This window comes from Orbicella franksi, chromosome 5 (genome assembly GCF_964199315.1).
Source record: "Orbicella franksi chromosome 5, jaOrbFran1.1, whole genome shotgun sequence".
Classification (NCBI taxonomy): domain Eukaryota; kingdom Metazoa; phylum Cnidaria; class Anthozoa; order Scleractinia; family Merulinidae; genus Orbicella; species Orbicella franksi.
Window position 1 is genome coordinate 18,911,955 of NC_138149.1, and position 27,203 is coordinate 18,939,157.

At 40.7% G+C, this 27,203-nt stretch overlaps 3 protein-coding genes across 3 annotated transcripts in view; 1 reads left to right on the forward strand and 2 right to left on the reverse strand.

Annotated features, from left to right (window-relative positions):
• Positions 1-27,203, reverse strand: part of LOC145487527 (uncharacterized) — a 572,009-nt gene that overhangs the window by 522,765 nt on the left and 22,041 nt on the right. The window lies entirely within an intron of this gene.
• Positions 8,998-12,131, reverse strand: LOC145487534 (uncharacterized). Its single transcript, XM_081466357.1, has 2 exons — positions 9,600-12,131; positions 8,998-9,266 (listed from the first exon to the last, which is right to left on the reverse strand). Exon 1 carries the CDS (start codon positions 11,708-11,710, stop codon positions 10,670-10,672), a length of 1,041 nt encoding a protein of 346 aa, XP_081322483.1. The 5' UTR covers positions 11,711-12,131; the 3' UTR covers positions 8,998-9,266; positions 9,600-10,669.
• Positions 21,134-27,203, forward strand: part of LOC145487501 (molybdenum cofactor sulfurase-like) — a 111,211-nt gene continuing 105,141 nt past the window's right edge. The window contains exon 1 of the mRNA XM_081466307.1: positions 21,134-21,303. Within this exon, the coding sequence (XP_081322433.1) occupies positions 21,195-21,303 (109 nt within the window). The 5' untranslated portion in view covers positions 21,134-21,194. The remainder of the gene's footprint in view (positions 21,304-27,203) is intronic.

Below are 27,203 nucleotides of genomic sequence, written 5' to 3' on the forward strand. Positions count from 1 at the left end.
AAACGGCCACTTAACTGTGTCAAAGGTTTTCCTAAAGTCCAGCTGGAGCAAAATGCCAGGAGTGTTTTGAAATTCGGTTTGCTCAAGAATGTCATTGATCAATCTAATATTTTGACCAATAAATCTTTCATGAAACCGGATTGGTCAGAATGTATTAAAGCGGGAAGAACATTTTTGAGTTATTTTTTTGTAAAAAAAAATACCTCTTAGTCGGCGCGTCGGGTATGTTATGGACGGGTCAATGGGTGAGTGAGTGAGTGAGTAAGTGAGTGAGTGAGTGAGTGAGTGAGTGAGTGAATGAGTGAGTGAGTGAGTGAGTGAGTGAGTGAGTGAGTGAGTGAGTGAGTGAGTGAGTGAGTGAGTTAGAGATGTACGTATGTCACACCAATCAGATTGGATCTACTATAAACAGCCAATCAAATTTCTTATTGTAAAGGTAAATGGTATGTGAAAAGATTTGATCCCGATAGAGTTCAGAACGGCCGTATTCATTCTTCTATAAAAGAGGAGGAAGTATTCATATATTGGGTTTACTTCGACATTTTCTTTGGGTTAGGTTGAGGATTTTGGTTAATGAACGAGATGAGCCTTGAGGTGTGAAACTGTTCGTGAGTTAGTAGTATGCAAATGCAACGAGATATTTTTATTTTTAGTTACGAAGGCAACTTGATACTTTTGTTTTTCAAAAGGAGTAAATTCAATTAGAGGTCACGAATCGTCGCGTCTAGTTCTTAGGACATGTTTTAGAGGGGACGAGACTTCAGATTTGAAACAGTTCTAACGTTTACAATAGTAATGTTTTGTTCTTGTTGCATGCAAATATAACAAGATATTTTTGTTTTTTAGTTACAAAGTGTAATTTGACACTCTTGTTTTTCACAAGGTAGTAAATTCAATCAGAGCTGACGAATCGTCACCACTCTTTCCCACGAGATGTTTGCTATCTTTAGTAACAAATGGTAACTTAACACTTTTGTTTTTTATATGGGAGTAAATTCAATTAGAGCTGACAAGTTATCGGCTATCGTTTCCATGATATTAAACAAAAAAGAAGCTTTCATTTCTGGAAGGTTTTTACGTCTCTGCAGTAGCAGTTTAATAGTTTTATTTGATGACATTCATTTCAGTCCGATATTTTTAAAGGTAAAAAGTATGAAAACTGTTCAAATGTTGTTCTTTGAAGACTGCGTGGCACCAAGTTAAAGTGCAATTTAATTAAATCAGACTTTCAACGTGTCAGAGGTTTTTTTCTCCTTCTTTCTATTTTCGGTGAAGTTGTGTTGTGTTATGTTGTGTTGTGTTGTGTAAAAAGGTAAACTTACGACTCGTATAAAATACGAAAAAGTCTCAAAATTAAGTTAAGTATTTTTGAGCAAAAATTCCTCTTGGGGGTTGGAAGGGTTATGTGATCGGTGAGTGAGGGAGTTATGCATGTGCGTGTGTCACACCAATCACAGTGCGGGTTGTATCAAAGAACGAATCAAATTGCCTGTTAGAAAATAATATGGTATCTACATTAATCTGGAGACGTGTCAGATTACTGTAGTTTGTTCAGTCAAACATTTTATGGCTTACTATTTAGCGATCTTACCATGACCGATGTAACATCGCAACCGAAATAACTTGTCAAATTAACCAAATCATTACTGTACCATGAATGCTTCTATCTCCGACACTTCACACACAAAAATAACTCTTGCACGCCTTGCGTGCCTATGTTTAATTCTCGATGCTATAGCTTTTGAAGCAATTTTATAATCCACGTTTAATAAAGTAATTGGGCGCAAGTTTGATAGCTCAAGGAGGTTGGAGTCGTCTTTTGGAATCAGTGTAATAACTCCTCTCCTCTGAGAAACAGACATTTCACCGTAAAGATAAGCTGCGTTGAGGCTTGCAAGCAAATCAGGCGTAAGAAGCTCAAAGAACTGAACGCAAAACTCAACTGTGAAACCGTCTTCCCCAGGGGACGTCCCATTGCTGAACGTTTTGAGAACATGACGACATTCTTCAGCAGTTAATTCATCTTCCAGCGCATTTTTATCGACTATTAAGAAAGGATAGAAACCGTCAGGGCGGTGGTGTCGCCATTTACATCAGGTCTACGATCAATTATCTTATTCGACAAGATTTAGAAGGTATTGAGGGTATCTGTCTTGAAATTCGCAGACCATGTGGCAAGTTAGTGTGCTACAGGCCTCCAGGCTAATTCTGACCCTCCGAGCCTTCCTTCTTTGTTAAAATTGAAGAGATAATCAGTAGAATAGACTCTGAGGACAAAGAAATAATCCTTGTTGGCGATCTAAATTGTAGCTACCTTTCAAGTAATCAAAATAATAATAATCAAAATAATAATAATGATTACAATAATAATAATAATTACATTACCCTTAGGTCCATTACCGAGGTATATCAAGTGTCTCAACCTATCAAAACACCGACACGGGTATCCCATTCAAGTGCATCACCAATCGATGTTATATGAACTAACCGGCCCCAGCAAAATTTCCTGCTCTTGGGTTCTCCACACTAGTTTCAGAGACCGTCATTATCCTATTTATGCAGTAGGCAAAGTATCAGTTACAGCCGGCAAATCTCATAAATACATTTCATACAATGATTATTCGAATGATGATTTAGCCAAGCTCCCTTGGAAAACTCTGAAACATTGCGATGATCCTGAAAATTTGTGTAATACCTGGAAAAATATTTTTCTTTCTGCAGCTGATCAATACGCTCCGCCAGAAACAAAGCGAGTTCATGAGAAGGTTTCTCCTTGGCTCACTCGTAACATCACGGCACTTATTGTCAAGAGAGACAAAGCTAAATTAAACGCTCAAAAACGTAACGATTCCAAACTTCGGTGAGAATACAAATCGCTTAGAAACCAAGTTAACAGAGAGATTAAAAATTCAAAAAAACGCTTATAAAACGCTAAATTCTCTGAAAACTCAAGTAATCCCAAATAAATTTGGAAAACAATTAATTCAATTACAGGTAGACTCAATTACTACGATTATCAGTTGAGTAAGGTACGAAGGAAGTTTGGTTACGAAGTTTTGGCCTTAAAATTATGATGTTGTCACGGGCAACTTATCTCGTTTCCGTTGGTAACAATATCAACAGCCGTGCAATGACGTCAAAGGCCGACAAGTTGCCAATGGATACGGAGCCAGTTGCTTGTGACAACAACAGGGTTTTTACGTTAAAATTTGGTGACCAAACTTTCGTCCCGCCTTACTCAACTGATAATCGTAGGATCAACGAAATTAATGTCGATGAAACACAATGTATCAACAATCAAGACGAAATTGCTAATTTCCTAAATTCCCAGTTCACGAATATCGGGCCTCGTCTAGCCTCGAAACTTCCAAGCACTACCAAGGCTTTTAATCTTTTCATAACCCCAGCTTTATCCGTTTTTCAATTAACCTGTATTAATCCGAGTGATGTGTCGAATCTCCTAATAAATTTGCCGGTCTCGATCGCATTCCAAACAAATTACTCAAGGTCGTAGTGGATATTATTGCCGAGCCCCTTTGTTTACTGTTTAACAGTTCTATCCCTACTGGTTATATTCCTATAGCGATTGGAAAATTGCAAAGGTTTTTGCACTCCACAAGGGCAACAGTAAAACAAATCTTAACAATTATCGTCCAGTTTCCATTATCTTCTATTTCTAAAATTATGGAAAGGCTTGTTTACAACCAGCTCTGTTCATACCTTTCGGATACCAAATTGCTAAATAAACATCAATCAAGCTTTCGATAGTTATATACATTCGACCGCCACAGCTTTGCTTGACACTACCAATCAATGGTACTTCAACACTGATAATGGCCTTGTCACATCCGTTGTTTTCCTCGACTTAGCTAAAGCTTTTGACACCATTGATCATAATATTAACTATTCCAATAATTTTCCCCCGAAAATAAAAGTGGTGACCCGTACGGGAGACCGGGAGATTCGGTCTGTATCCATGAGGCTTCTGGATAATTTGAGAGAGTTTTCACCGTCTGTAAGTGAGCAAGCTCCCGCACTTGGCGACGAGCGCGAAAGAAATTAAATAGGGCGAGCGAAGCGAGCCTGGCGGCGTGGGATTTTTCCCTCTCCAGACCACTCTCGGTTATCTCTGCCCGCCCGTGTTCTCCCTTCCCCTATAACACAATTGGTAGCCTGTTCACAGGCTAAGTTGGCAGAGATCTTGTCTAGGAATTGAGAAGACGTTTACGCCACCTTTGCCATGCTCTAATATACAGGCAATAGTGGTGTCAAAGCTTTACACCTGGAAATCCTTTTCTGTGCGGCAACGTTTTTATGTCTGTATAGGATATAACGTGGCTTTTGAATTCAGTTAGGTCTTTATGATGACCCTCATTAAGTGTCACACAAACGGTTCCCTTGTGTAGTCTCTCGTTACTTACACAACTGTCTTCTCGAGCGGTATAAAATTACACCAAACTCTAACGTGGTTTATCGTTTCAGCCCTTTTGGACAAAATTCGTTCAGACCTTTTATACGATGGCCGGATTCGGATATGGTGTGTCATATTCTTTTGGTCGGATGCACTGTTAAAAGTGATCGGTCGACAAAATGGACAAAAATAATACTGAAGCTCATGGTCCTTGTGTAAAGTTAAGCTATTTTCAATTGACTTATTCCTATAATTTGTATCACAATTGTTTGGACCTATAGTACCATGAGATCAACGAAGATCAAGGACATCAGAGGTCAAGAAAAGGACGAAAAAGACCAGAAAATGGTGGTCACGTCTGCCACGATTTGATGACTCTATTTACTATTTACTTTGAACAAGAGATTATCAAGGTAAGAGAATGAATCCCCCATATAGGCCTTCTACCCAAGGTAATCCCTCTTAAGTTATTTTTAGACATTGTACCCAGTCCTTCCGCGGATAAGTTACTCGCGCGTTGCGTGGATATTTTCGTGGAGGATCTGTTTATGTTTTGTTTCGTTTCGTTTCAAAGCAAAAGAAAACCTCCAATGCTGTGGAGATGTCTTCTTTGATATTTTGATTTCAAGCAAAGGAGCTTCGGCTCTCGGTATGTTTTAATACAGTTCGAAACTTTTGTAGGAGTTTAAATAAGCAGAATAAGAGACGGATGTCCCCTGCACAAACAGTAACAACTGAATGAACGGCAGCGACGTTTAGACAAACGAGTGCAAAGCAAAAAAAAACGCCCAAACACAAGGTTGACAACCGACCAAACAGGTGGTCGAGAGTGCTGGCAGACGCTGGCTGTCAAAGTAGCAAAAAGCAGTTTAAGCAGCAACGGCAACAACGCCAAGGACAAGGTTGATTAAAACACGACTCAATGATCTCGCGAGAATTAGATTCATTCAGGTTGTCTATACTGTCAGAAATATCCCAAATAGAATATGTAAGATAACTACGAAATTCGAAAGAGAAATTTTAAAAATTGGCCGTTGTATAGTTAACGTTCTCCCGAATATGCAGAGTGTGGCTATTTCACGTTGTTGTCTTGTGACCTTTTGTAAACAACGGCAAAGAAATGAACGAACAATTATAACGCACGCTTACACAGCCATTGTACTAGTTGCCGTTACCGTTGAAGTTTGCTTAATTAATTAAACTTCCTAAAACCAAATACACGGCAAAATAATGAACAGCCAAACGAACGCAAAACAAACGAAAGCCTGGCTTAACAAAAAGGCGGCTGAGGCCCGATTCATACGTCGCATTTCTGCCGTGTCGAATTCAATTCATCGAATTAAATTCGACAGAAACTCGACGTCTAAATCGGCTGCCGCATCTCTGCCGCACGTTCGACTGGTCTTGTCGCATTATCCGACAGAAATGCGACACCGATTCAGACGTCGAATTTCTGCCGTGTCGAATCTAATGCATACATTATGTTAATGTCTTGAGCATGCGTACATGTTTTCCCGCCAAAGAAAAAGGAGAAACTTGGCCATTCTCGACCCAATGCAACCTGAACATATTGCAACACATACTGCTCCGTTGTCAGTCTTCTCCTTCTCGTTCCATTGGCGAAAAATTAAAGTCCTTCGTCGCTCAGTATTTTCGTCCGCCATATTGAATACTCTGCGTTTAAAACATTTTCCGCTGGCCGACATACCCGACGGTATAAATTCTGAATTAAGTGCGACACAAGTGCGACGTATGAATCCACAGTCGCATTTCTGCCGCACTTAATTAAATTGAATTCGACAGGGCAGAAATGCGACGTATGAACTGGGCCTGAGAGTGCAGAAAACATCTCTGGTATGAAACGAAACCAAAACAAACAAGAAGATCTGTTAGATCTTATAACCGCGCTTTTAAAATTTAACTGTTTTCTTAGCACTACAGTCGCAACGCAGTGTACATTCCAAAAGCAATCCTTGATGATTCATTGATTACTGTAGACACCACATTACTTGATCAACACAAACTGTATTATTGCACCATCAGTCGTAACCGGTGTGAAATCTCCGATGACGTAATAGTCTTAATCTGGAACTTTCTTCGGGATACGTATGGGCATGAAGATACGAACACTATTAACAACAGCTTTCTTTCTTAAAAATCACGATTAAATTAAATTGTTTTTTCCCTTGAGTAAAGGGCTAGCAAAGAAGTCACACAAGTCACATAATTCAAGAATTGCGTTATCCACGGCTTTCTTTAGTACGGTGGTTATTTCCCTACCAATGACGTAATCCTTGCACGTTCTGACAAGTTCTTTGCTTGGCTTGCAAATATTTAATTTTCCTTCCGATCTATGAACTGGCTGCGATGAAACCGTCAAAGGATTTACTTCATTTGCGTAAAACCACAAGAAATACTCACAAAATTACAAATAAATTAATGACCGTCGCTTCTGCCGAAATAAACTTGCAAAGTAAACACGATCTTATTTGTCACGTAGCGAAAGTGAAAGCTGCAACGTCAGCGCATTCCATGGCTGACGTAATACCTTTTTTCAGCGTATTTATTATTCCCTTTAAATCCAACGCTTTGATAAAAAAAAAAAGAAAACATATTTTACCTACAAAAAAGAAAACAATATCCGTAAAATTGTCCGTGCATTTATGTTTTAACAGCTTCTGGCGGAAAAACATCACACGTTGCGTGATTCAAAGTTTGGCCGAGCGGAGGTCTGCGTCTGGTCACCGACAAAAAAAAAAAAGATAATAAACCACGGGTAAACCTAGAACCGCGCTCGGCCCATGGCCGCGCGGTTAATAAAATGGTGTTCCTGCAGGAGCCATAAACCAAAACAAATAAAATGGTGTTCCTGCAGGAGTCATAAACCAAAACAAATAAAATGGTGTTCCTCAGGAGCCATAATCGGAGACGGAGTCCCCGATTATGGCTCCTGGTTCCTGCCATTTTGTCTCAGGTAGTTTCGAGAAAGTCGCTTCGGCTGTCCACGCATCGCGCGAGTGACATCCTCGAAAGAACTGGGTACGGCACTGGGTACCATGTCTAAAAATAACGGATGTTACTAAAACTGGGAACGGGGAACGGGGAACCAGGAACGGGAGTCTGGGAACGAGTGTACAGCAAAGGAAAAGAAAAGGGAACAGAAATGTGAGGAAGTGTTACGATTGTAAACGTGGGTTTCTACCGGCTGTGCCCCAGAGTCCAATATGGTACTGGGTTAAACAAAGCATAAAATAGCGTCTGGGTAGAAAATCGAATCGGTATTACTATTATCACATGCTTTCCCAATAGGTCAGTACAAAATGCAGACTGCAAGACTACAGACCGGGTACAAAATGCAGACTAGGTACAAAATGCAGACTGCAGACTGGGCACAAAACGCATACAGAGAATAAAGCTGTTTTTCGTTTGATTGGTGAGAACATACTGAGTGTCACGCAGTCGCTTTTCCACGGACATCTTTCACCAACATTAGCATTATTGTGGAATATTCCTTACTTGTTTCTTCATATATTTTGTCTTTGACAAAGCGGCCAGGCCACAGGTTATTTATCTGCTACTCACCTGATTTGCCAGCTGACTTGCCGATCTCCGAAAGGCCGCCACGCTGCCGAGTGCGATGACAGCGGACGACCCGCGTTCAAAGACAGTCATCGCGTGTTATGTCACTTGTCCTCGAAATCGCATTGATATGACAGCTCGCGCACAAACTGAGAGGATATGAGACTCTCGCCAAAATTCTGGTCACGGCAATTTTCCTTATGTGAGATATGCGGAGAAATTTTTTACCCAAATTTATAGAGATTTGTATGGAGACGCCATGCTGGTGCCCATCCGTATGGGGACCAACATGGCGGCCGGAAACCAACAGAAACATCTGTCACTGAGTTTTGCTACAAAAGCGTGAATTTATCCCTCGAGGAACTCTAAAACATTAAAGTAATACTTTTTCTATGACATGAACTGTTCAGATAGCCAGGTTTCCCGAAATAAGTCACCTTTTTAAATCATCATGACAGCTCTCTAAGCCGTCATGTAAATGCCGCGTCACGCAAAAGCTTAGAAATTCAAGCGTAGTGTATCACAAAACCAAGAACCCATTCGGAGCGAAAATTTGTATGAATATTAGTTTTCAGCTGCTCTTATACATCATTTAAGTAAAATCTCAGGAAGATCAATAGTTTTGTAGTTCGAATTTTAGTGACGTCATCTGAAAACCAGCTATAACAAGAACGTCCTGGGCACATGATCAGGGGGCACAGCCGGTAGAAACTCACACAACTATTACATTTGCCCAAATTGTTGCCTTTTCTTTTCCTTTGTCCGCCATGTTGAATTCTTAGGCGGATTACCGCTGTGCACTCGTTCCCAGACTCCCGTTCCCGTTTCCCGTTCCCCGTTCTCCGTTCCCCGTTACCAGTTTTAGTAACATCCAAAAATAACTTACCTTGATAATCTCTTTATTTGAATGAATGCTATCCTTCTAGTTTAAAGGACGTTCACTTATCACGGAAATCTAATTGGTAAATCACGCATCACGTTATGACGTCCTGTCCCGCGTCACGTGGCTAATTTGATCTCAATCACGCATCACGGTGCTAATTTTGGGGCGACCACGCGTCACGCAAAAACCCTTAATAAATAATAATAAATAAATATTTATATAGCGCCTATCCATGCCTGCTCTTGCCAACCTCTTTACTTTTCGCTATTCGCGACTATTATTTGCTATTCGCTATTCGGATTTTCCAGACACCCCTGTACAAGAATTCCCTCTGGACTGTATTTATTCTGGATTCTATAGGCTCTACTCCTTAAGATTAGGCTGTCTCAGACTCTACCAACGTGTAAAATCCAACAAGCTGTATCACTCTCCTCTTTTAAAAATCTTGTCAAAGCCCATTTTATTTATAGCACCTAATTTATGATATCTATTTTTTTCCCTACCAGTTCATGCTTGTAACTCGTTTCAATTTTTTAAACTCTTTTTATATAACTATTTCAACTACTAGACGTTAGTTTTTTTTAAACTCTATTTTTATAACTATTTTATACTATTAGACGTTTTATATTTTTAGAAATTGTATTTAGCAGGGCCCCTCTGGATACCAGCCACTGTGCTGAATGGGCCACCCTGCATAAATAAAGTTTTACCTACCTACCTACCTACCTACCAACCGAGGATTACAAGGATTCCGAAGGATTCACTTCGTACAAATTTTCAATATGGCTTCTCATACAAAATAATAACATTCAACGTGTCCCAAAAACACTTTCGGTCTCATGACAATTACGTCATCGCGTACACTCCCCCCGGTTGACCATGATAGAATGGTCAACAGTTCACTCTGTTGAAATCAACTGATCAAACTAGCCTTAATAGACAAAAAACTGTCCTCAGATAAGCGAACAAGAAAAACTATGAAAACACAACAAACAATGCTCAACGTTCATAGTAAACTTAATAGGTCAATGTTCATCTTGCAATTCTGCGATCCACTCTCGTCTTAATCGTTCTCCTTCAACTGCGGCCTTACGCCGTTCTCGGTTTCCTCTCACTAGCCCTTGTGTGGACTGCTCTCGCGGTTCTAGTACTGGCTCCGGCTGGGTTGTTTCACTGGCAGCACAGCTCACCTCCAGTGGGTACAGTAATTGTAGGGGCCTTCTCAAGAGACTCGTTCTCTTCGACTTCTTCGCTTGGACTCTGACCTCAGCACCTCGATTCTGTCCGTCCTTGCTTGTCAGGATCCGTTCCACTTTACCTAATTTCGAATGGGATCTCGGATGTCCTTCATCATGGACCAAACCCAGGTCACCTACAGAGACCAAACTCGATCCAATTGCTCTCTTAACTCGGCAATGGGCATTTCTTAGTTCAAGTAGGTATTCTGCTCTCCATCTCTTCCAGAAGTGACCCAGAATCATGTTTAGATGTCTTGCTCTCCTACTCAAGTCATTCTGCGAAATTCCAAAGCCTTCATCTAGTTGGCTGTCTACATCAGGAAGAGCGTTCATTCTCCGACCAATGATAAGATGGGCAGGAGTGAGGGGCTCTTCCAGATCTTCAGTTGAGACATAGGAGATCGGTCGGCAATTTAGAATCATTTCGGCTTCTGCAACGACAGTCACAAGCTCATCCTGTGTGAGTTTGGCTCGACCAATTGTCTTCTTGAGACCGCTGTTCAGTGATTTGACTAATCGTTCATAGAAACCTCCCCACCATGGGGCCTTCTCCAGATTCTATGACCACTTTATCCTCTCCTGGGTGAAGTGCCTTATCACACCTGGGTCTTTCATTATCTTCTCGAGTTCCTTGGAGGCACCTTTAAAGGTTTTAGCATTGTCTGATATCACAAGGGAAGGCGTTGACCTACGAGCAACATATCTCCTAAAGCACCTCAAAAATGCTTGGGCAGTTAGGTTTGGAACAACCTCAAGATGCACTGCTCTTGTTATGCAAAATGTAAACAAACATATCCACACCTTTCGGTCCTTCTCACTTGTAGATTTCACATAGAGAGGGCCAACATAGTCCAATCCGATGTAGGTAAATGCAGGGGCCTCCTTTACTCTGCAACTAGGTAAGGGTGGAGGAGGTGGTGTCTTGTACGGTTTCCCTTGGAACTTCTTACAAACTGTACAGCCAAACAGCAACTTTCTGACGAAGTAGCGACCTCGAACAATCCAAAAGGTTGATCTCAGTTCAGCAAGTGTCTCCTTAACACCTCCATGCATGACCTTCCTGTGACAGCTCCAAAGAGTGAGGGTGGTAAGATGATGTTTGGTATCAAGTAAGATGGGGTACTTTGCAGAATCCGCCAGATCAGAGTTTCCGAGTCTCCCTCGACATCTCACAACTCCCCTTTCATCCTCGAACAAGTTCAACTGCTGTTTCCAAGACCTGAATTTGTCCTTATCCTTCAATGATCGCTGCACCTCCTTTATCCAACACAGCTCGGCTTCCTCCATGTCTGCACTGGTTATCTCTGGCTTCTCGTCAGTTCCTCTATGTTTCGCCTTCAGAAGCCTGATGAATTTGAAAGCCAAAGCGGTGACCCGTAGGAGGCGCTCAAGGCAGCTGAATGCTCTGCAATCAGTGACATTATCCAGTGAGGTCGATTGACTGTTCACAGTTAATGCAGAGAGGTCTCCAACTAACTCCGCCTTTCGATCCTTTGCTTTCATTTCTGAGAGACACTCCTCTGGAGGCAACTCCTTGTCAAACTTCTTTGTTTCCTCAGACCCCTCAGGATCAATTAGCCATTTTGGCCCATTCACCATAAGGTACTAGCCGCTAGTTCACGAGAATCCATACCCCTGGAGAGTATGTCCGCTGGGTTGTCTGATCCAGGGCAATGGTTCCAGCATTCTGCAGGTACGAGCTTCCTTATCTCATCTACCCGATGCTGCACAAATTGTTTCCACTCCTTTGCACTCTGTACAATCCAATACCAGGCTACCTTTGAGTTGGTCCAACACACCAACTTGCTCATCTCTATCTCAGAAGTAAGGGCTTCCTTGACGCTGTGCATCAGTCTGGCAAGAACGACGGCTGACAGCAATTCTAAGCGCGGTATGGTCTGGTTAGAGAGAGGTGCTACTCGTGTTTTTGAAGCTACAAATCTGATGTACTTGCCAAGTGTGGTCACAATGCGCAGATAGACAATCGCCCCATACGCCCTTGCAGATGCATCACAAAACCCGTGAACAACTTCCCCTTCTATGTCGGTGTAATAACATCTGGGAAGGGTGAAGGGTTTTACATCCTGTAGCTGGGCCACAAGTCTTTGCCAGGTTGACTTACAAGAACCTTCTAGTGGGTCATCCCAGTCCCTCCTTTCCTTACACAGCTCTTGAAACAAGATTTTGAATTGGATAGTGATTGGGGAAATAACACCAAGCGGATCATAGAATTTGGACACTGTACTGATCACACTTCTCTTTGTAGGCTCTACTTTCCTTGCCAAGGAGGCAGTCTCTGTGAGATCAAATACGAGGTTGTCATTGTGAAAGTTCCACAGGGTTCCTAATATCTTTTGTTCGCCAGGGTCTTCAATGACTGGAGTTCCTAAGACGCTCCTTGAGTAGGTCATGTCCTCCTCTTCAACCTTGTGTCCATCTGCCATCACTTTCTCAGCAATCTGACACCTGCCAACATCCTCCTTCCGCTGAGCTTCTTCGCTCCTTGAAACTGATCTCTCATTGTTCTCAATTCTCTCACGCAGCTCTTCAGAATTGGTGACAAATTTTCGCAGATTGAATCCCGCTTCCTTCAAACGCAATTTGGACTTCACATAAAGCTCAAAGGTGCGATCCACATCACCGTCGCCTGAGGTCAAGTCATCAACATAAATACTCTCGAGGAATTTCTGTGTGAAGCTAGGATCACACTGTTCATATTGTCCTATGTGATGTTTGATAGTGGCATTCAGCAAAAATGGACTTGAGGATAGACCAAACACAACACGTGAAAACCTTAGAACAACAACTTCAGGTTCAGCCTTATCAATGTCCTTGACCCACAGAAACCGGAGTACATCCCTGTCTTCTTCAGCGATGTGAACCATTAAGAAAGCCTTCTCAATGTCTCCGACAAGAGCAACTCTGTAACTACGGAACCTTAACATGATGTCAAAGATGTTCTGTGCGAGTGGAGGACCAGCATGTAGACACTCGTTCAATGACGCTCCATTTGACCTTGCTGAGGCGTCGTAGACGACTCGCAACTTTGTGGTTGACTTGTCCCTCCGGATGACCGCATGGTGAGGGATGTAATGTATGCAATCAGACTCCGGCTTGGCCTCCTTGTCAACAACTTCGACAATTCCTCTCTCGATTTGGTCTTTGATGACACTGTCATACTCCCTCAGGATGTCGGGCTCCTTGCGTAGTCGACTCAACAAACTGTTTAGCCTTCGCTGGCTTAACTCGTAATTATCAGGGAGCGGTGGGTGTGTAGCCCTCCACGGGACATTAACTTGATAGTGGTCTCCTCTGTACGTCAACTTCTCTAGGAATTCTTCATGAATGCTGGGAGTCTTTATGCCGAGAGACTCTAAGTCCCAAAATTTCTTTAACTCTCCTTGCAGACCTTCATAGGGAACTTCATCAGTGGCACACTTCAAGACATGGGTTTCCACAAGATTGCTACTCTGCTGACTTTCTGGATCTCCGTGACAAACAGGGCCTGAGAGTACCCATCCTAGTTTAGTACGAATAGCTGTGGGACCTTGAGTTCCTCGGATGGTGTGACCAGTCACAAGATTCCAATAATAGTGTCAACCGACCAAAATGTCAACGTTGAGAGTTTCCCCTTCGGCACAATAATCAGCTAGTCTTAGACCTGAAAAACAGACATTGTCATTCACCACTTGCTCAACAGACTGACCCTGCAAAGGTTGGCAAATCAGAGGCACAGTAAAGGCTGACAACGACAGGTTGGGTCCCCCTTTCAGTTCGATCCCCAGCGATGCAACTTCCACGAATTCAACTCTTTCATCTGTGGATCCAAATGTCTTAATTGAGACTTGTTTCCTTTCTAACACTGGTAATTGAAGAATGTTCTTCAGGTTGTCTGTCAAATAGGTGCGCTGACTACCACTGTCCAAGATGATTCTAGCCTTGACCTTGCACTCTGGTCGCTGAGGATTGTAAACAATAGCCTGAGCCGTTTGAAGTAACACTGGTGTCGAAGAATTCGAGTAACAGACCACAGAATTGGTACCTGGTTGCACTGTTAACCCTTGCTGTTCTGGAACTGGTGTAGACACTGTAGGTGCAGGGTAGGTAGGTGGCACTGCGTTTAAATTACTTTGACAGATACTATCATGGTGCTTGCCATTACACTTATGACATTTGGACTTGGATGGACAGTTGCGGCTTATGTGATCCTTCCGGAGGCACACAAAACATCTTCCATACTTCTTCAAAAGATCTTTCCGAGCTAGTACATCGATCACTGTTTTGCAATCCTTTGATGGGTGTTTTCCTTTACAGTAGGTGCAGGTGGGACCACTGGAATTGCCATTAAAAAGGCTGAATGTTGTCCCTGGATCCCTTTTGTTCTTATTAGGAGGCTTAGGAGGCAAAGATTTCCATTCACAAAGGGTGCCCGAGCTCTTTCTCTTGCCTCTAGTTCCCTCTTAAAGATCGCGAGAAGCTGGTCTAGTTGCCAGTCGTCATTCCCCATTTCTCTAGTAATAACAAGACGAAAGTCCTGTGGTAGCTTAGTCATCAAAATGGACGAAAGTAACCCACCATATGTTTCACGGGGAACTCCCAGTGACTTTAGGCTTCTGACATTTGATTCAACAGTGTCACGGAGCTTCCGTAAGCTCCTCATGTTAAGATGAGATGTTACAGTGTCAAGGTTTAGCAAAATCTCCATGTGACGATTAATTATTTGCTGCTTATTGCCGAATCTACCTTTCAGAATTTCTATTGCTTCATCATAATTCGACGCTGTTAGAGTCAAACCCGAAATTGCTTCAGCTGCTGACCGTTCAAGGCGCGAAATCAAGTAATTAAACTTGTCAATGGCAGAAAGACTTTCGTTTTTATGCACTGAGGCTTCAAAGGTATCCCAGAAAGAAATCCACTTACTATGATCGCCGTCGAATTTCTTTAGTTCCAACTTCGGTAGTTTTGACTTGTGTTTTTCTCGGTGTAGACGCTGAAGAATCCGCCAAAGAAGCACTTGGAGCCAAGGAACCATTCTCATTTTGAACTGAAGCACTTGGAGGCGAGGAACCATTCTCGTTTTGACCTGAAGCACTTGGAGGCGAGGAACCATTCTCATTTTGACCTAAAACCCTTGGAAGCGCTGAACCATTCTCGGTTTGACCTTCTGAAGCTCTCACCGGACCTTCTTCTGTCGACGTGCTTGCTGGCACGTTTGGTTGCGCGGGAAGATTCGCAACAACACCGTTTGTGTTTGCATTTGATGACAAGGCGTGATCTATGTTAGCTATAGCCAGCTGGATATTTTCCTCGACCAAATCTGCCCGCTCTATTTCGGCTTCGATTTCCTCTTCGTCCACAAGGGCCAAAATTTCCATGTCGAGTTGTCGAAGAATGGTCCGTTTCTCCTGAAGGCTTGCCTTTTGTTGATTTAACTTGACCGCGTGATTGGCGATTTCTGACAAGTCTCCACTGGCGAGGACTTCGATTGCAGACGTAATAATACGGGTTGCGGTGGACCTGTGACCTCCACGCGTCCTTCGCTTTCTAGAAAGTTCTTCGGCCATTTTTTCCTCGATGAGATTTGCGGAATAACACAGAAATTCAAATCAGCTTCACTCACTACTCGCTTGCAAGACTCGTTTCAATCGGCTTCCATCCGGCTCAAAAGAACCATGTACAAGAATTCCCTCTGGACTGTATTTATTCTGGATTCTATAGGCTCTACTCCTTAAGATTAGGCTGTCTCAGACTCTACCAACCGAGGATTACAAGGATTCCGAAGGATTCACTTCGTACAAATTTTCAATATGGCTTCTCATACAAAACAAGAAGATCTGTTAGATCTTATGACCGCGCTTTTAAAATTTAACTGTTTTCTTAGTACTACAGTCGCAACGCAGTGCATATTCCAAAGCAATCTTTGATGATTCATTGATTACTGTAGACATCACAGCACTTGATCAACCAGTCCGGGATCGTTATCAGATTTGATAACCTCGACCAAAACAAACCATCAACCAATCGCTGCACAAGTTTTCGTTCACGTGACATTATTTGGTAGCAACAGTGTATAATTCAATATGGCAGTCGACGGGGCGCTGCGATGAAAGGAGTTACTTTTTTCACAACATCACAATACAATTTCATTTAATTAATTGTATGTTTGTTTCACAATAGGTTACTGGATTATGGAATAGAAACAGAGATGTATGGAACAAAACTGTCTTTGTCCAAAAGCTACTGCGAAAAGTTTCATTTTCAGATAGACACCGTATAATATTTGTTCCAAGTTAAAACACACGAAGGTAGACAACAGGTATTCTGTTCACAAAAGCGTTGTTTATTGATACTAATATGATAGCTTCTATTTTCACTCAGGCTTCATTTTCTCGATAGTTGGCGAAGCTGGCTGTTCAACAGTCTGTATAAAATATAAACGAAACACTAACAGTAAATACATCTTGAGTTCACAAATTGACACTGAACAAGTTGCTTCTATATTCCAAGCAGAGAGCTGCAACTGAAGTTCGTTCAATTTGCATGAGCGAAGCGTGGTTAGGACCGAAACATCTCCTACTATGATTCATCACTAACAGTATCGAAACAATTCGCGACCCTCCCTCTGTCGACTCTCTGTCCAGATGTACTGAAGATAGAATAGCTTACCTCGATGGCCATATCCCATCCCTCGTCTAATTCCATTTCTGCTATTGCTAATTCAATCCCCTCTGCCGTATTGTACATTTCGTTTCCATCTTTGATGCACTGGAGTTCTCTTTGTCGTTGTGGGCTCGCCTGATATGGTTCTGGCACAACAGCAAAAATATAGCAGGTATATTTACTTTAATTCGTGATACACCTCCGTTCAGTGGAATGGGTGGGTACATGCAACACTTTATGTTGTGAGATGTGACAGTAAACTTGGAAGTCTTGGCATTTCCGGAAAAAATTGTTTTAGTTGTAGATCAGTAGTCTATTGTTGTGCATTCGGTGATATGGAAAAACGCTTTTAATGACCGATTCATATAAAAGAAACTATGATTCAAGTAATATGTTTTCGTACCATAGTTCACTCGCTAAATCCAACAATAAGCTTCATTATATAACGACTGGTGTGCCAGAAAACTGACCTAGTTTAGCCGGCATTTCCGGAAAATATTTCAGGACCGCGAGTTGTTGAAATTGACTCTAAAATATAGGCAACTTACCCTTTAATGTGATTGCCGATTTTCCCGCAGTCCGAAAGGTGTCTTAGTTCCCTGTTTAAGAAGTATTGCACCCGGCCTATCTGTCTTCCAGCAACTTCTCTCAAAGTGTAATTTTTCTTAGCGCTCTTGGATACCAGACTGTGGCACGTCTAGAAGTGTCTCGGGTATTTCTCTGATTTCTGGCAAAACACAACGAAGTGCGAACGGGTCTTTGTTTCCAATTTTCAGGAAGGACATGAAAAGGAGTTCCTTCTGGCCCCTTGATTTTGAACTCATGGTAACCCTTCAAAAGAAAATAAACAACTAATGTTAGATTCGCAAGTGGTTTCCCGACCACCTGGACTGCCGTACCATGAATCGAGCGACTCACTAAGAGCTATAATTTTTTCTGAAGGGGCTTAGATGATTTATGTAAGTTACTTTTACGTACTCCTTGATTTTTCCACCAGTAATTCTTAAAGTTGAATGGTCCGTGTTTAAAAGGAACGAAAATTTTATGCTGCAAAACTCGACAACAATAAACCTACCCTATGTAATCACCAAGCTATATCCACAAAATCGACATAAATTTGCTATTTTGATTCTATGGGTACCAGCATCCACCATCTCAATACCTAGGAACACATCAATTGCAGCTGTAAATATGGCCGCCATTACGAACAACACATCGCAAATCAAAATACCCCCGTGCACTTGTTTTCACAGATCGTGCACAACACTAAAAACACGTTAAATCCCAAGAATATGGCGTGAAGATTAACGACATATTTTTTGTGATTTCCGCAAAAATCTCCAAGTAACTTAAATCTAATGACAAAATGAAAAACATACCTGGTTTGGATGCAAAATTGCAAGCGCTGTTTCACTTTACGAGTAGCATTTTACATCGTTAACGCTGGTCTTCAACCGCCATCTTCAAAACACGTGAGGTTCCTTCTTTTCTGGTAATTATCGAATAGAATTATGGGTAAATTACCCGAGTATAATCGAACAAATAACGAGCAAAGCGAAGTGAATACGAAAATTGCCGGTTTTTGAAATGGCCGCCATGTTGTGACATCACATGGTTATCAAATCTGATAACGATCCCGGACTGTCAACACAAACTCTATTATCGCACCATCAGTCGTAGCCGTTGTGACATCTCCGATGACGTAATAGTCTTAATCTGGAACTTTCTTCGGGATATGTATGGGCATGAAGATACGAACACTATTACAAATCGCTTTCTTTCTTTAAAGTCACGATTAAATTTAATTGTTTTTTTCCCTTGAGTTAAGGGTTAGCAAAGATGTCAGACGAGTCACATAATTCAAGAATTGCGTTATCTACGGCTATCCTTAGTACGGTGGTTATTTCCCTATCAATGACGTAATCTTTGCACGTTCTGACACGTTCTTTGCTTGGCTTGCAAATATTTAATTTTCCTTCCGATCTATGAACTCGCTGCGATGAAACAGTCAAAGGATTTACTTCATTTGCCTAAAACCACAAGAAATACTCGCAAAATTACAAATAAATTAATGACCGTCCCTTCTGCCGAAATAAACTTGCAAAGTAAACACGATCTTATTTGTCACGTAGCGAAAGTGAAAGCTGCAAAGTCAGTGCATTCCATGGCTGACGTAATACCTTTTTTTAGCGTATTTATTATTCCCTTTGAATCCAACGCTTTGGTAAAACGAAAAGAAAATATATTTTACCCACAAAAAAGAAAATAATATCCGTAAAATTGTCCGTGTATTTATGTTTTAACAGCTTCTGGCGGAAAAACATCACACGTTTCGTGACTCAAAGTTTGGCGGAGCGGAGGTCTGCGTCTGGTCACCGACAAAAAAAAACAAGAAGATCTGTTAGATCTTAAAACCGCGCTTTTAAAATTTAACTGTTTTCTTAGCACTACAGTCGCAACGCAGTGCACATTCGAAAGTAATCCTTGATGATTCATTGATTACTGTAGACATCACATCACTTGATCAACACAGACTGTACTATTGCACCATCAGTCGTAGCCGTTGCGAAATCTCCGATGACGTAATAGTGTTAATCTGGAACTTTCTTTGGGATATGTATGGGCATGAAGATACGAACACTATTAACAACAGCTTTCTTTCTTAAAAGTCAAGTTTAAATTTAATTTTTTCCTTGAGTAAAGGGCTAGCAAAGAAGTCACACGAGTCACATTATTCAAGAATTGCGTTATCGACGGCTATCTTTAGTACGGTGGTTATTTCCCTACCAATGACGTAATCATTGCATGTCCTGACATGTTCTTTGCTTGGTTTGCAAATATTTCATTTTCCTTCCGATCTATGAACTCGTTGCGATGAAAGAGCCAAAGAATTTACTTCATTTGCCTAAAACCACAAGAAATACTCGCAAACTTGCAAATAAATTGATGACCGTCGCTTCTGGCGAAATAAACTTCCAAAGTAAACACGATCTTATTAGTCACGTAGCGAAAGTGAAAGCTGCAACGTCAACGCATTCCATGGCTGACGTAATACCTTTTTTTAGCGTATTTATTAATCCCTTTGAATCCAACGCTTCGATAAAACCAAAAGAAAATATATTTTACCCACAACAAAGGAAACAATATCCGTAAAATTATCCGTGTATTAATGTTTTAACAGCTTCTGGCGGAAAAAACATCACACGTTGCGTGACTCGGAATTTGGCCGAGCGGAGGTCTGCGTCTGGTCACCGACAAAAAAAAAAAAAATAAACCACGGGTAAACCTAGAACCGCGCTCGGCCCATGGCCGCGCGGTTTAAAAAAAAAAACCACGGGTAAACCCAGAACCGCGCTCGGCCCATGGCCGCGCGGTTAATAATAACATTCAACGTGTCCCAAAAACACTTTCGGTCTCATGACAATTACGTCATCGCGTACACACCCCCAATTCGCCACCCCTAGAAGAGAATACAAGAGAATACAGGGGAATGTTGGAAAGTAAAAGAGAATACAGGGAAATACGGAAGAAAGCATGAGAATATGGGAGAGCACAGAAAAATACAGGGAATGTAGGGAGGTAGAGAAGAATAGGGAATAGTACCCTGGGTACTAGAGATTTTTTTCTCGTGCGCGGCGGACGGAAATACTTCGCTTCGCTTCGGCAGCCACGAGTGGCGAACGAGGTTTTTCGCACGGGTCACAATAGAGACATGACCGACACCGGAAACTGCGCAAGAAAAACCTCTGGCAAAAAAAAAAAGAAAAAAGAAAAAAAAAAAAACCTCTGGCACCCAGGGCAAGGGAATAGGGACAAAAAGATGAAATATAAGGAATAGGCCACTTTCGATATATGAAAATTCAGCTTGATGGTGAGGCCTAGTGAGACACACTCAAGAGAAATGAATGAACATGGTCATTCGATTTCCTTTGTTTATGTCTGGTTTGTGTCCTCTAAGCCTCTGTCTATTCTAAATACACTGTATTATTATATGGCTAGCTCCGTGAGCGGGCAAGATGAATCAAATCCTGCGCTGTGATTGGCTACCCGAGCGGGCAAGATGGAGCTATCTTGCCCGCTCGGGATTACCCGCCGTCTCCCGCAAGAAAAATTTCCCCGAAAGCCATATAATAAATCCTTTATTGACCAAGCTTGTTCGGTCAAGATGGCTGGATATTGGCCTCGTTCTTTTTTTGCGAGTTTATGGACCTCGACTCCGTCTCGGTCCATAAACACGCAAAAAAAGAACTTAGCCAATATCCAGCCATCTTGACCTCACACTTGGTCAATAAGCCATACATATTGGATACATGAAATGCTTACGTCATTTATTAACAACCGCTGCACTTGAACATTGTATACTCGAATCCTGGAAAATCCAGGATCAAGGAACAAACAACCACCTGGAAAAGTGAACAGAAGTATGAGTGAACGAGCTGAGGGAAATGAGTGTATGGACTCCTTTGGAAAACAGTATGGATATGCTGGACAAATTGATGAAATTAGAACGCAGGAGTTTAAAAGGCTTGAAGGTAATATCGTTGAATTACATAAGCTTACTTGGACTCCGGATCGAGCGGTCCGGGTTGCAACATTGTGTTGTGTTTATTTTCTGGTGATGGACAAAACACTGACCAAAAAAATGCTATTTCAGATGAGTGGTAAGTTAAGAAGCTGCGATTATATACAGTATGGGGCCCAGTTCTCGACCACAAAAAACGTAAACTTGTATTTCTTACCTTGGAATAGCCGTAAGGACTTAAAATTTCATGCACAACTAGTTTCAGCATTCAGTTTACACATGTAGAGCTATCGACTGCTGAACGCTGTTTTCTCCCGAGTAATAACGAAAATGGAGGCTTCGTTCGTGGGCCCAGTTATCGGCCAGCGGGTCCAGTTCTCGGCCACAAATAGTGCGGGCGATTCCTCAGAATAAACAACGCTTTATTACCATTTTTTGTTGTTAAATCACTTGTAAGGCTTGTGTTTTGATATTTCGATCACAAATTATCCTTAAAGAGCTCTGTTTCATGTTAGAAATGGAAGCTTTTTGCACACCTAGTTTTTCTCTTAAGTGCAGTCAAGCGAGGCTAAAAAAGAGTTGGGTATTTAAAACAGGGTTAAGTCAGAGCTCATAGTTTTCAACATGCCACCCCATTATAGCTTTATTTTTACAACTGACTTGACACGAATACTCCACACAAAACTATGAGCGCTTTTAGTGTTTAAGGCGAGCAGGGTGGCCGAGAATAGGCAAATACGCAAAAGTACCAAGGAAATATTGAGGAGTGAATTTAGGTCAAAGAATTAAACAGGCCAGGAAAGGTTTGTATTTAACAGATAGCTTTATCACTCTACATCCTTTATGCGAAGAATTGGCTCATTTGGGCTTTCTAGACGGACAAAATATAAACTTGAAATAAACCATGTAATTTGAGAAGCCGTAAACAAACACATTTTCGGGGAAACTAAATTCACCTACCTTCGTGTCACCTCAACGTGCTCACAGAAAAACTCGGCAGGACGAAACAAAACTCGGCAGAATGGAAGACAAGGAATCAAGCTACCTTTGGAAATAATTGCTTTTTATTCAGATTCATTTGTGGCGCAAAAAATAAGCGCTGAACAAAAAGTGGCCAAGAACTGGGCCTCACACTACTTACACTGCACGGAGGAAGCTTTTCTCTTCACTCTGCATCACCTTCAGCTGCCATTTTGAATAACTATAGTGAATAAAATTGATCCAATCCAGACAACTCTTTTCCGAAAATGTTTATTTAGAAAATAAAGATGTTGTTGTTATTGTTGTTGTTGCTGTTGCTAAAGGGACAGTCTCTGGGATGTTGTGGCATAGTGGGCTTAATAGCGACTTTGTTGATGATTTGTCCAAGTGTACTGTTTCAAAATTGGTCCATACTCCAGTAACAAAGGAGGAGGAAGCTTCGATAGACTGCTATATACTGAGTCTCGCAAGACCACAAAAATTTCCACATAATTATAGTCCAGGCCAGCCAAGAATACTACTGCTTCCACTCCACTCTGAATTTTTGTAGCGTAGTTGTTGGAATTTCTTGCTGTCCCATAGCTTTATCCTCATTCCCATTTCTATTTCATTTTGATACACTCAGGAAAAAACGAGAAGACTAGCTGCTTCTGTGCCATAATTTTCAGCACAAAACAAGCAAAACAAATCATGAGTAACATCCTGAAGATCATTTCATCTGTTCGAGAAAGACTGAGCAACTGAATCACATGGGGGCAAGACTGAGTTGTCCACAGAATATTTGATTTGATTTGAGTCTATGCTTTTTGTGTACAGCGGTTGTTTTATTCAGTATAGTTATTCAAAATGGTGACTGAAGGCGTTGCTGACCGAAAAGAAAAGCATCCTCCGTGCAGTTCGAACTTTACCTAGCCTTTGAACTTTGAACTGTATTGCATCCAATGATCCATCATAAACTTTTTTCTTTTATGTTATTATCCTCTTGTTTAGTTATCAGTCAATTAGACACTTCAACATCATCCCAGGCAACTCCCCTGACATTTAGAAATTTTGAATTTTCAGTTGGTCAATTCTTCCCATTCCCTAGGTCAAAACTGGTGTTCAAATGCCCCACCTACCCCCAGGACATACATTGCAATAATGATTGATAGAAAAGGAAAAAAATTCACCCTGAAACAACCACTTTGAACTTCCACAGCTGTGTCCCAAGTATTTGTTTACACATCATTAAAATATAATTAAAGGAGAACTATGAACTATGAACTATATTGGCTTACAAAATGAAGAGGTCTGCTTCAATTGGCTGTTACATGCTTGAATGCTTTTGAATGCTTTTAAACATAGGTAGCCAATGGTTAATTCTTGGACAGAATTAAAACTACTTGGAACTATTTTGCAGTTGTGTACAGTGTATGACAAAATACTCTGTTGTTTATTTTGCGGTTATCAATTTCAGCAGTGGCATTCCATCAAAGTTTATACAATACAAGCTTTATTGACACTCTCTAAAGAGGGTTTTTCAGTTACAATATTATAATAGAAATTTTGAAGTCAACATACTGTATTTAATCACTTATAAGGCACACCATTTTTTACAAGAAAATAGGCTTGTTAGATCAAAATCCACTCAAAACTCCAGGTGCGTCTTATAACCAAGTATTTTTGCGCAAAAGAATATAACTTCTCCAAATTTCCCTGATAAACTGAAATGAGTATGTAAATAAATACCGGTAAATGAATAGACAAAAGACAAGCAACGTTGATCATTGACTTTATCTGATTTTTTGGTTCTAAAAAGAACTGGGGTGGCTCTGAAAAGAACCGTTTGTTTGAAAGCTCGGCTGAGCTCAGCTACTCGTTGTCTTCGGCTTTGCTGTCTGTTTCAAACTTGTTGTCAATTGGCTCTTCTGCGTCTTCTGTTTCTTCTTCCTCTTCATCCCAAACTGCATCATCTTCAGTTCCATCGAGAGCATTGTTGATATCACAGGACTTGAATGATCTTGTTATCAAATTCACTGGGATCTCTCTTCATGCTTGATCGATCCAATGCAACACCATCTCTTTACTGAGCGCTTGCTTCTTTCCAGAAGGCATGTAGGTAAATGGGCCGTTAATCATCCAGGCTTCGTACTGCGTACGGACCTTTGCTTTGAATGGCTTATTGATGCACTTATCCAGGGGCTGGAGAACTGGAGTGAGGCCACTGGGAATTACGGCAACATTGACGTTTCGTCTGTCAAGTAGATCTTTAACTGCATTCGTTAAATGGGCGCGGAAGGAATCCCAAACGAGAAGTCCTCGATGCTCAGGCGTAACTCGAAGATTCTTCCGAATCCACTCCTTGGTTCCGATAAGTTAGAAAAAAAAACTCTGATTAGGCTACAGTTAAAGACATGACTTTCTAATGAGTGTTACTAAGAGAGTATTAAATGTAAACAAAGCCGAGGTGATTTCAGCAAAGAGCGAACATGCTAAAAAGCATGTGCTTGAAATGATCGACATCAGAAACAATCGAACAAATTCCTAACCTTGCTCCCACGAAATAAACTTGACTACAAATCGTTCGAAAAAATTGTCATGGCTGCCATTATATACTCCCAAAATGATAAGTTAGAATGATGGTGTTTTTAAAATTACCATAGTACAATGATGAATAATAGTAGAATATTAATAAGTCAAAAGCAGACTAAAAATTAGAAGATAAATATTGTAAAAAAGAATAAACTATGGTGCTGTAATTTGCATGATCTAACATACATGTATATTTTTCCTTGATAATGGAGTCATGAATACTCCGAAACATTGGATTTTATTGTTCATTTTTACCGTTTTACGTTTAAAGAAATCTCTTTTGATACGAATTATGGTAATAAAACTGAAACTAATTGAGAGGGGAGTGGCGAGTACATTAGCCCTTAATTTATGTTTAAAAGTACGAACAGAGTCGCAGAGTTTAAGAGAGTTGTCTAAAGTAATAGAATGTCCCCAATCCAGATTTGGATGTAGAAAAAGAGATGTGCAAGAATTGAGAGCTACGGGTCGTACGACTGCTTACATCACCAGGTTTCACAAACTTGCCCTGTATGCTTGCGCTAAACGAAGAATGAGTGTAATATATAGATTGAGCAAAGCCTAGAAGCGGAGATGTTGGTTGCAAACAACTATCCATAAAGAAAAAAGAGGATTTGTTTTTCTTGGATCAGAACCTTAAAAAATGATCAATAATTGTGAGCATGCAATTGTTAAGCATGTGGTTTCCTACCCTCCCTGAAGACATTTTGGTTCTCCTATTGTTCCATTGTTGTTAAGGACAAATAAACCAATAAGAATGGACTTTCTGAGCATATTTTTAGAGGACTTCAGGGGTCCTAGACAGGTGGTTTTTCGTCTTAAAATCATGCGCTTGAAAAGTGCAGTTAAGCATGGTGCGTTGCAGACCAACTCTACAAACTTCCAGGGTCTTGTTTTCATTCCTAAAATGGAGAAATTACTTCTTTGGCACTTAAAATGGAAAGGAAAAACGTAAAGCGAGTCTTATGCAGCTACTACAGAACTCCTGAGAAAAGAACTAAGTGGGAACTAAATTAACACAGTTGAAATACGATTTATCTCAAAATAATTGGCTTGTGTTTGTCATCTTTTTGATGTACAACTTTCATTTTTCTTTTGCTGCGCTGTATTATTTCGTCGCATGGCGAAGAAATTATCTAATTTCTTCTTTTTAAAGTGGTTTTTACATGTGTCTTTCCCCTAATAGCTCTGTGATTCAGAATAACGCTATCAATATAACATTTATGACAAGATAGAAATGTTGAACTACAGAATGTAGATTGTGTATAGGGATGTCCCGGAGTCCCAGATGCACTAATCGGGCTAATGACATCTGCAGAGCAATACCTTCAAATGTATATGGCAACAAAGAAAGATTATGCGACAAAAGCGACCTTCTTGCGTCAAGTTGTTTGTTTTGAACGTTACGCAAATATAAGGCATCACTATACGTACATCATTATTTTGTTTTTTAAATGCGCCATTGCTGTCTCTGATCAGTGTTTCTGTGGAACATCACATGATAATTTAGTTCATTGACTTCATAGCAAGGTTTATCATTAGTAATGATGCAGTGCCAAATAGAAAACAATGTTTAGATGTTTTTATGTTTTAATTTGGCACTGCATTATTACTATTTACAACTTTTGAACTGTGTATTGTGCCACGCAGCAACTGATCCTTTTGGATTACAAATATTTAAAGGTTTATCATTAGTCTGTTTGTAGGTACCATAAAGTCTATAACCTTATGGTGGGACTTCCTTCGCTTAGCCATTGTCATGCACGTTGTAGTGTGATGCTAACGGCTAAGGGGTACAGGTTAATGGCTAATACTTACACTTTCTGTTCTAATGTTTTGACATTCTAAGCTGACGGTAAAGTTAATGTGTCTAACATTTATGAGAAAACCTTCTAACGCGGAAAGTAATGGATGATTAATGGTTTTGCCTGTTTAACAGACAAACATTGAAGTTTGTTTTCCTGTGAATGGTCACATATATGCTGTTCAGTGTATGTTGTAATCATTCCCAGAAGAACTCTCAGCTTGAGTCAAAATGCTTTGGAAAAGTAAATGAAAAGTTACAACAACAAGAAGTCTTCCTTTGTGCTACTTACTAGTCTCTGTGAAAAAAAAAATAAAAAAATAATATTCAAAACCCATCGCATTAAGGTGGCTGAACACAGTTTTTGATACCTGTGTTTCATTCACCTTTTTCTCTAAAACCCTTGATCCCTTCGTCGTCAAAAATGGCAGCAAGCAAGTTAACAACACAAACGTTGGTTTTTTGATGGTTAAGCTGAGGTATGTGCTGTTGCCATGGCAACATGAATAAATATAAGGAGGCCTTTAAAATCGGTTTTGTTTATTTGCAGAAAA

Excerpts from the sequence above, each read along its gene's own strand:
- LOC145487534 (XM_081466357.1), bottom strand. The coding sequence starts at position 11,710 with ATGGTGAATGGGCCAAAATGGCTAATTGATCCTGAGGGGTCTGAGGAA.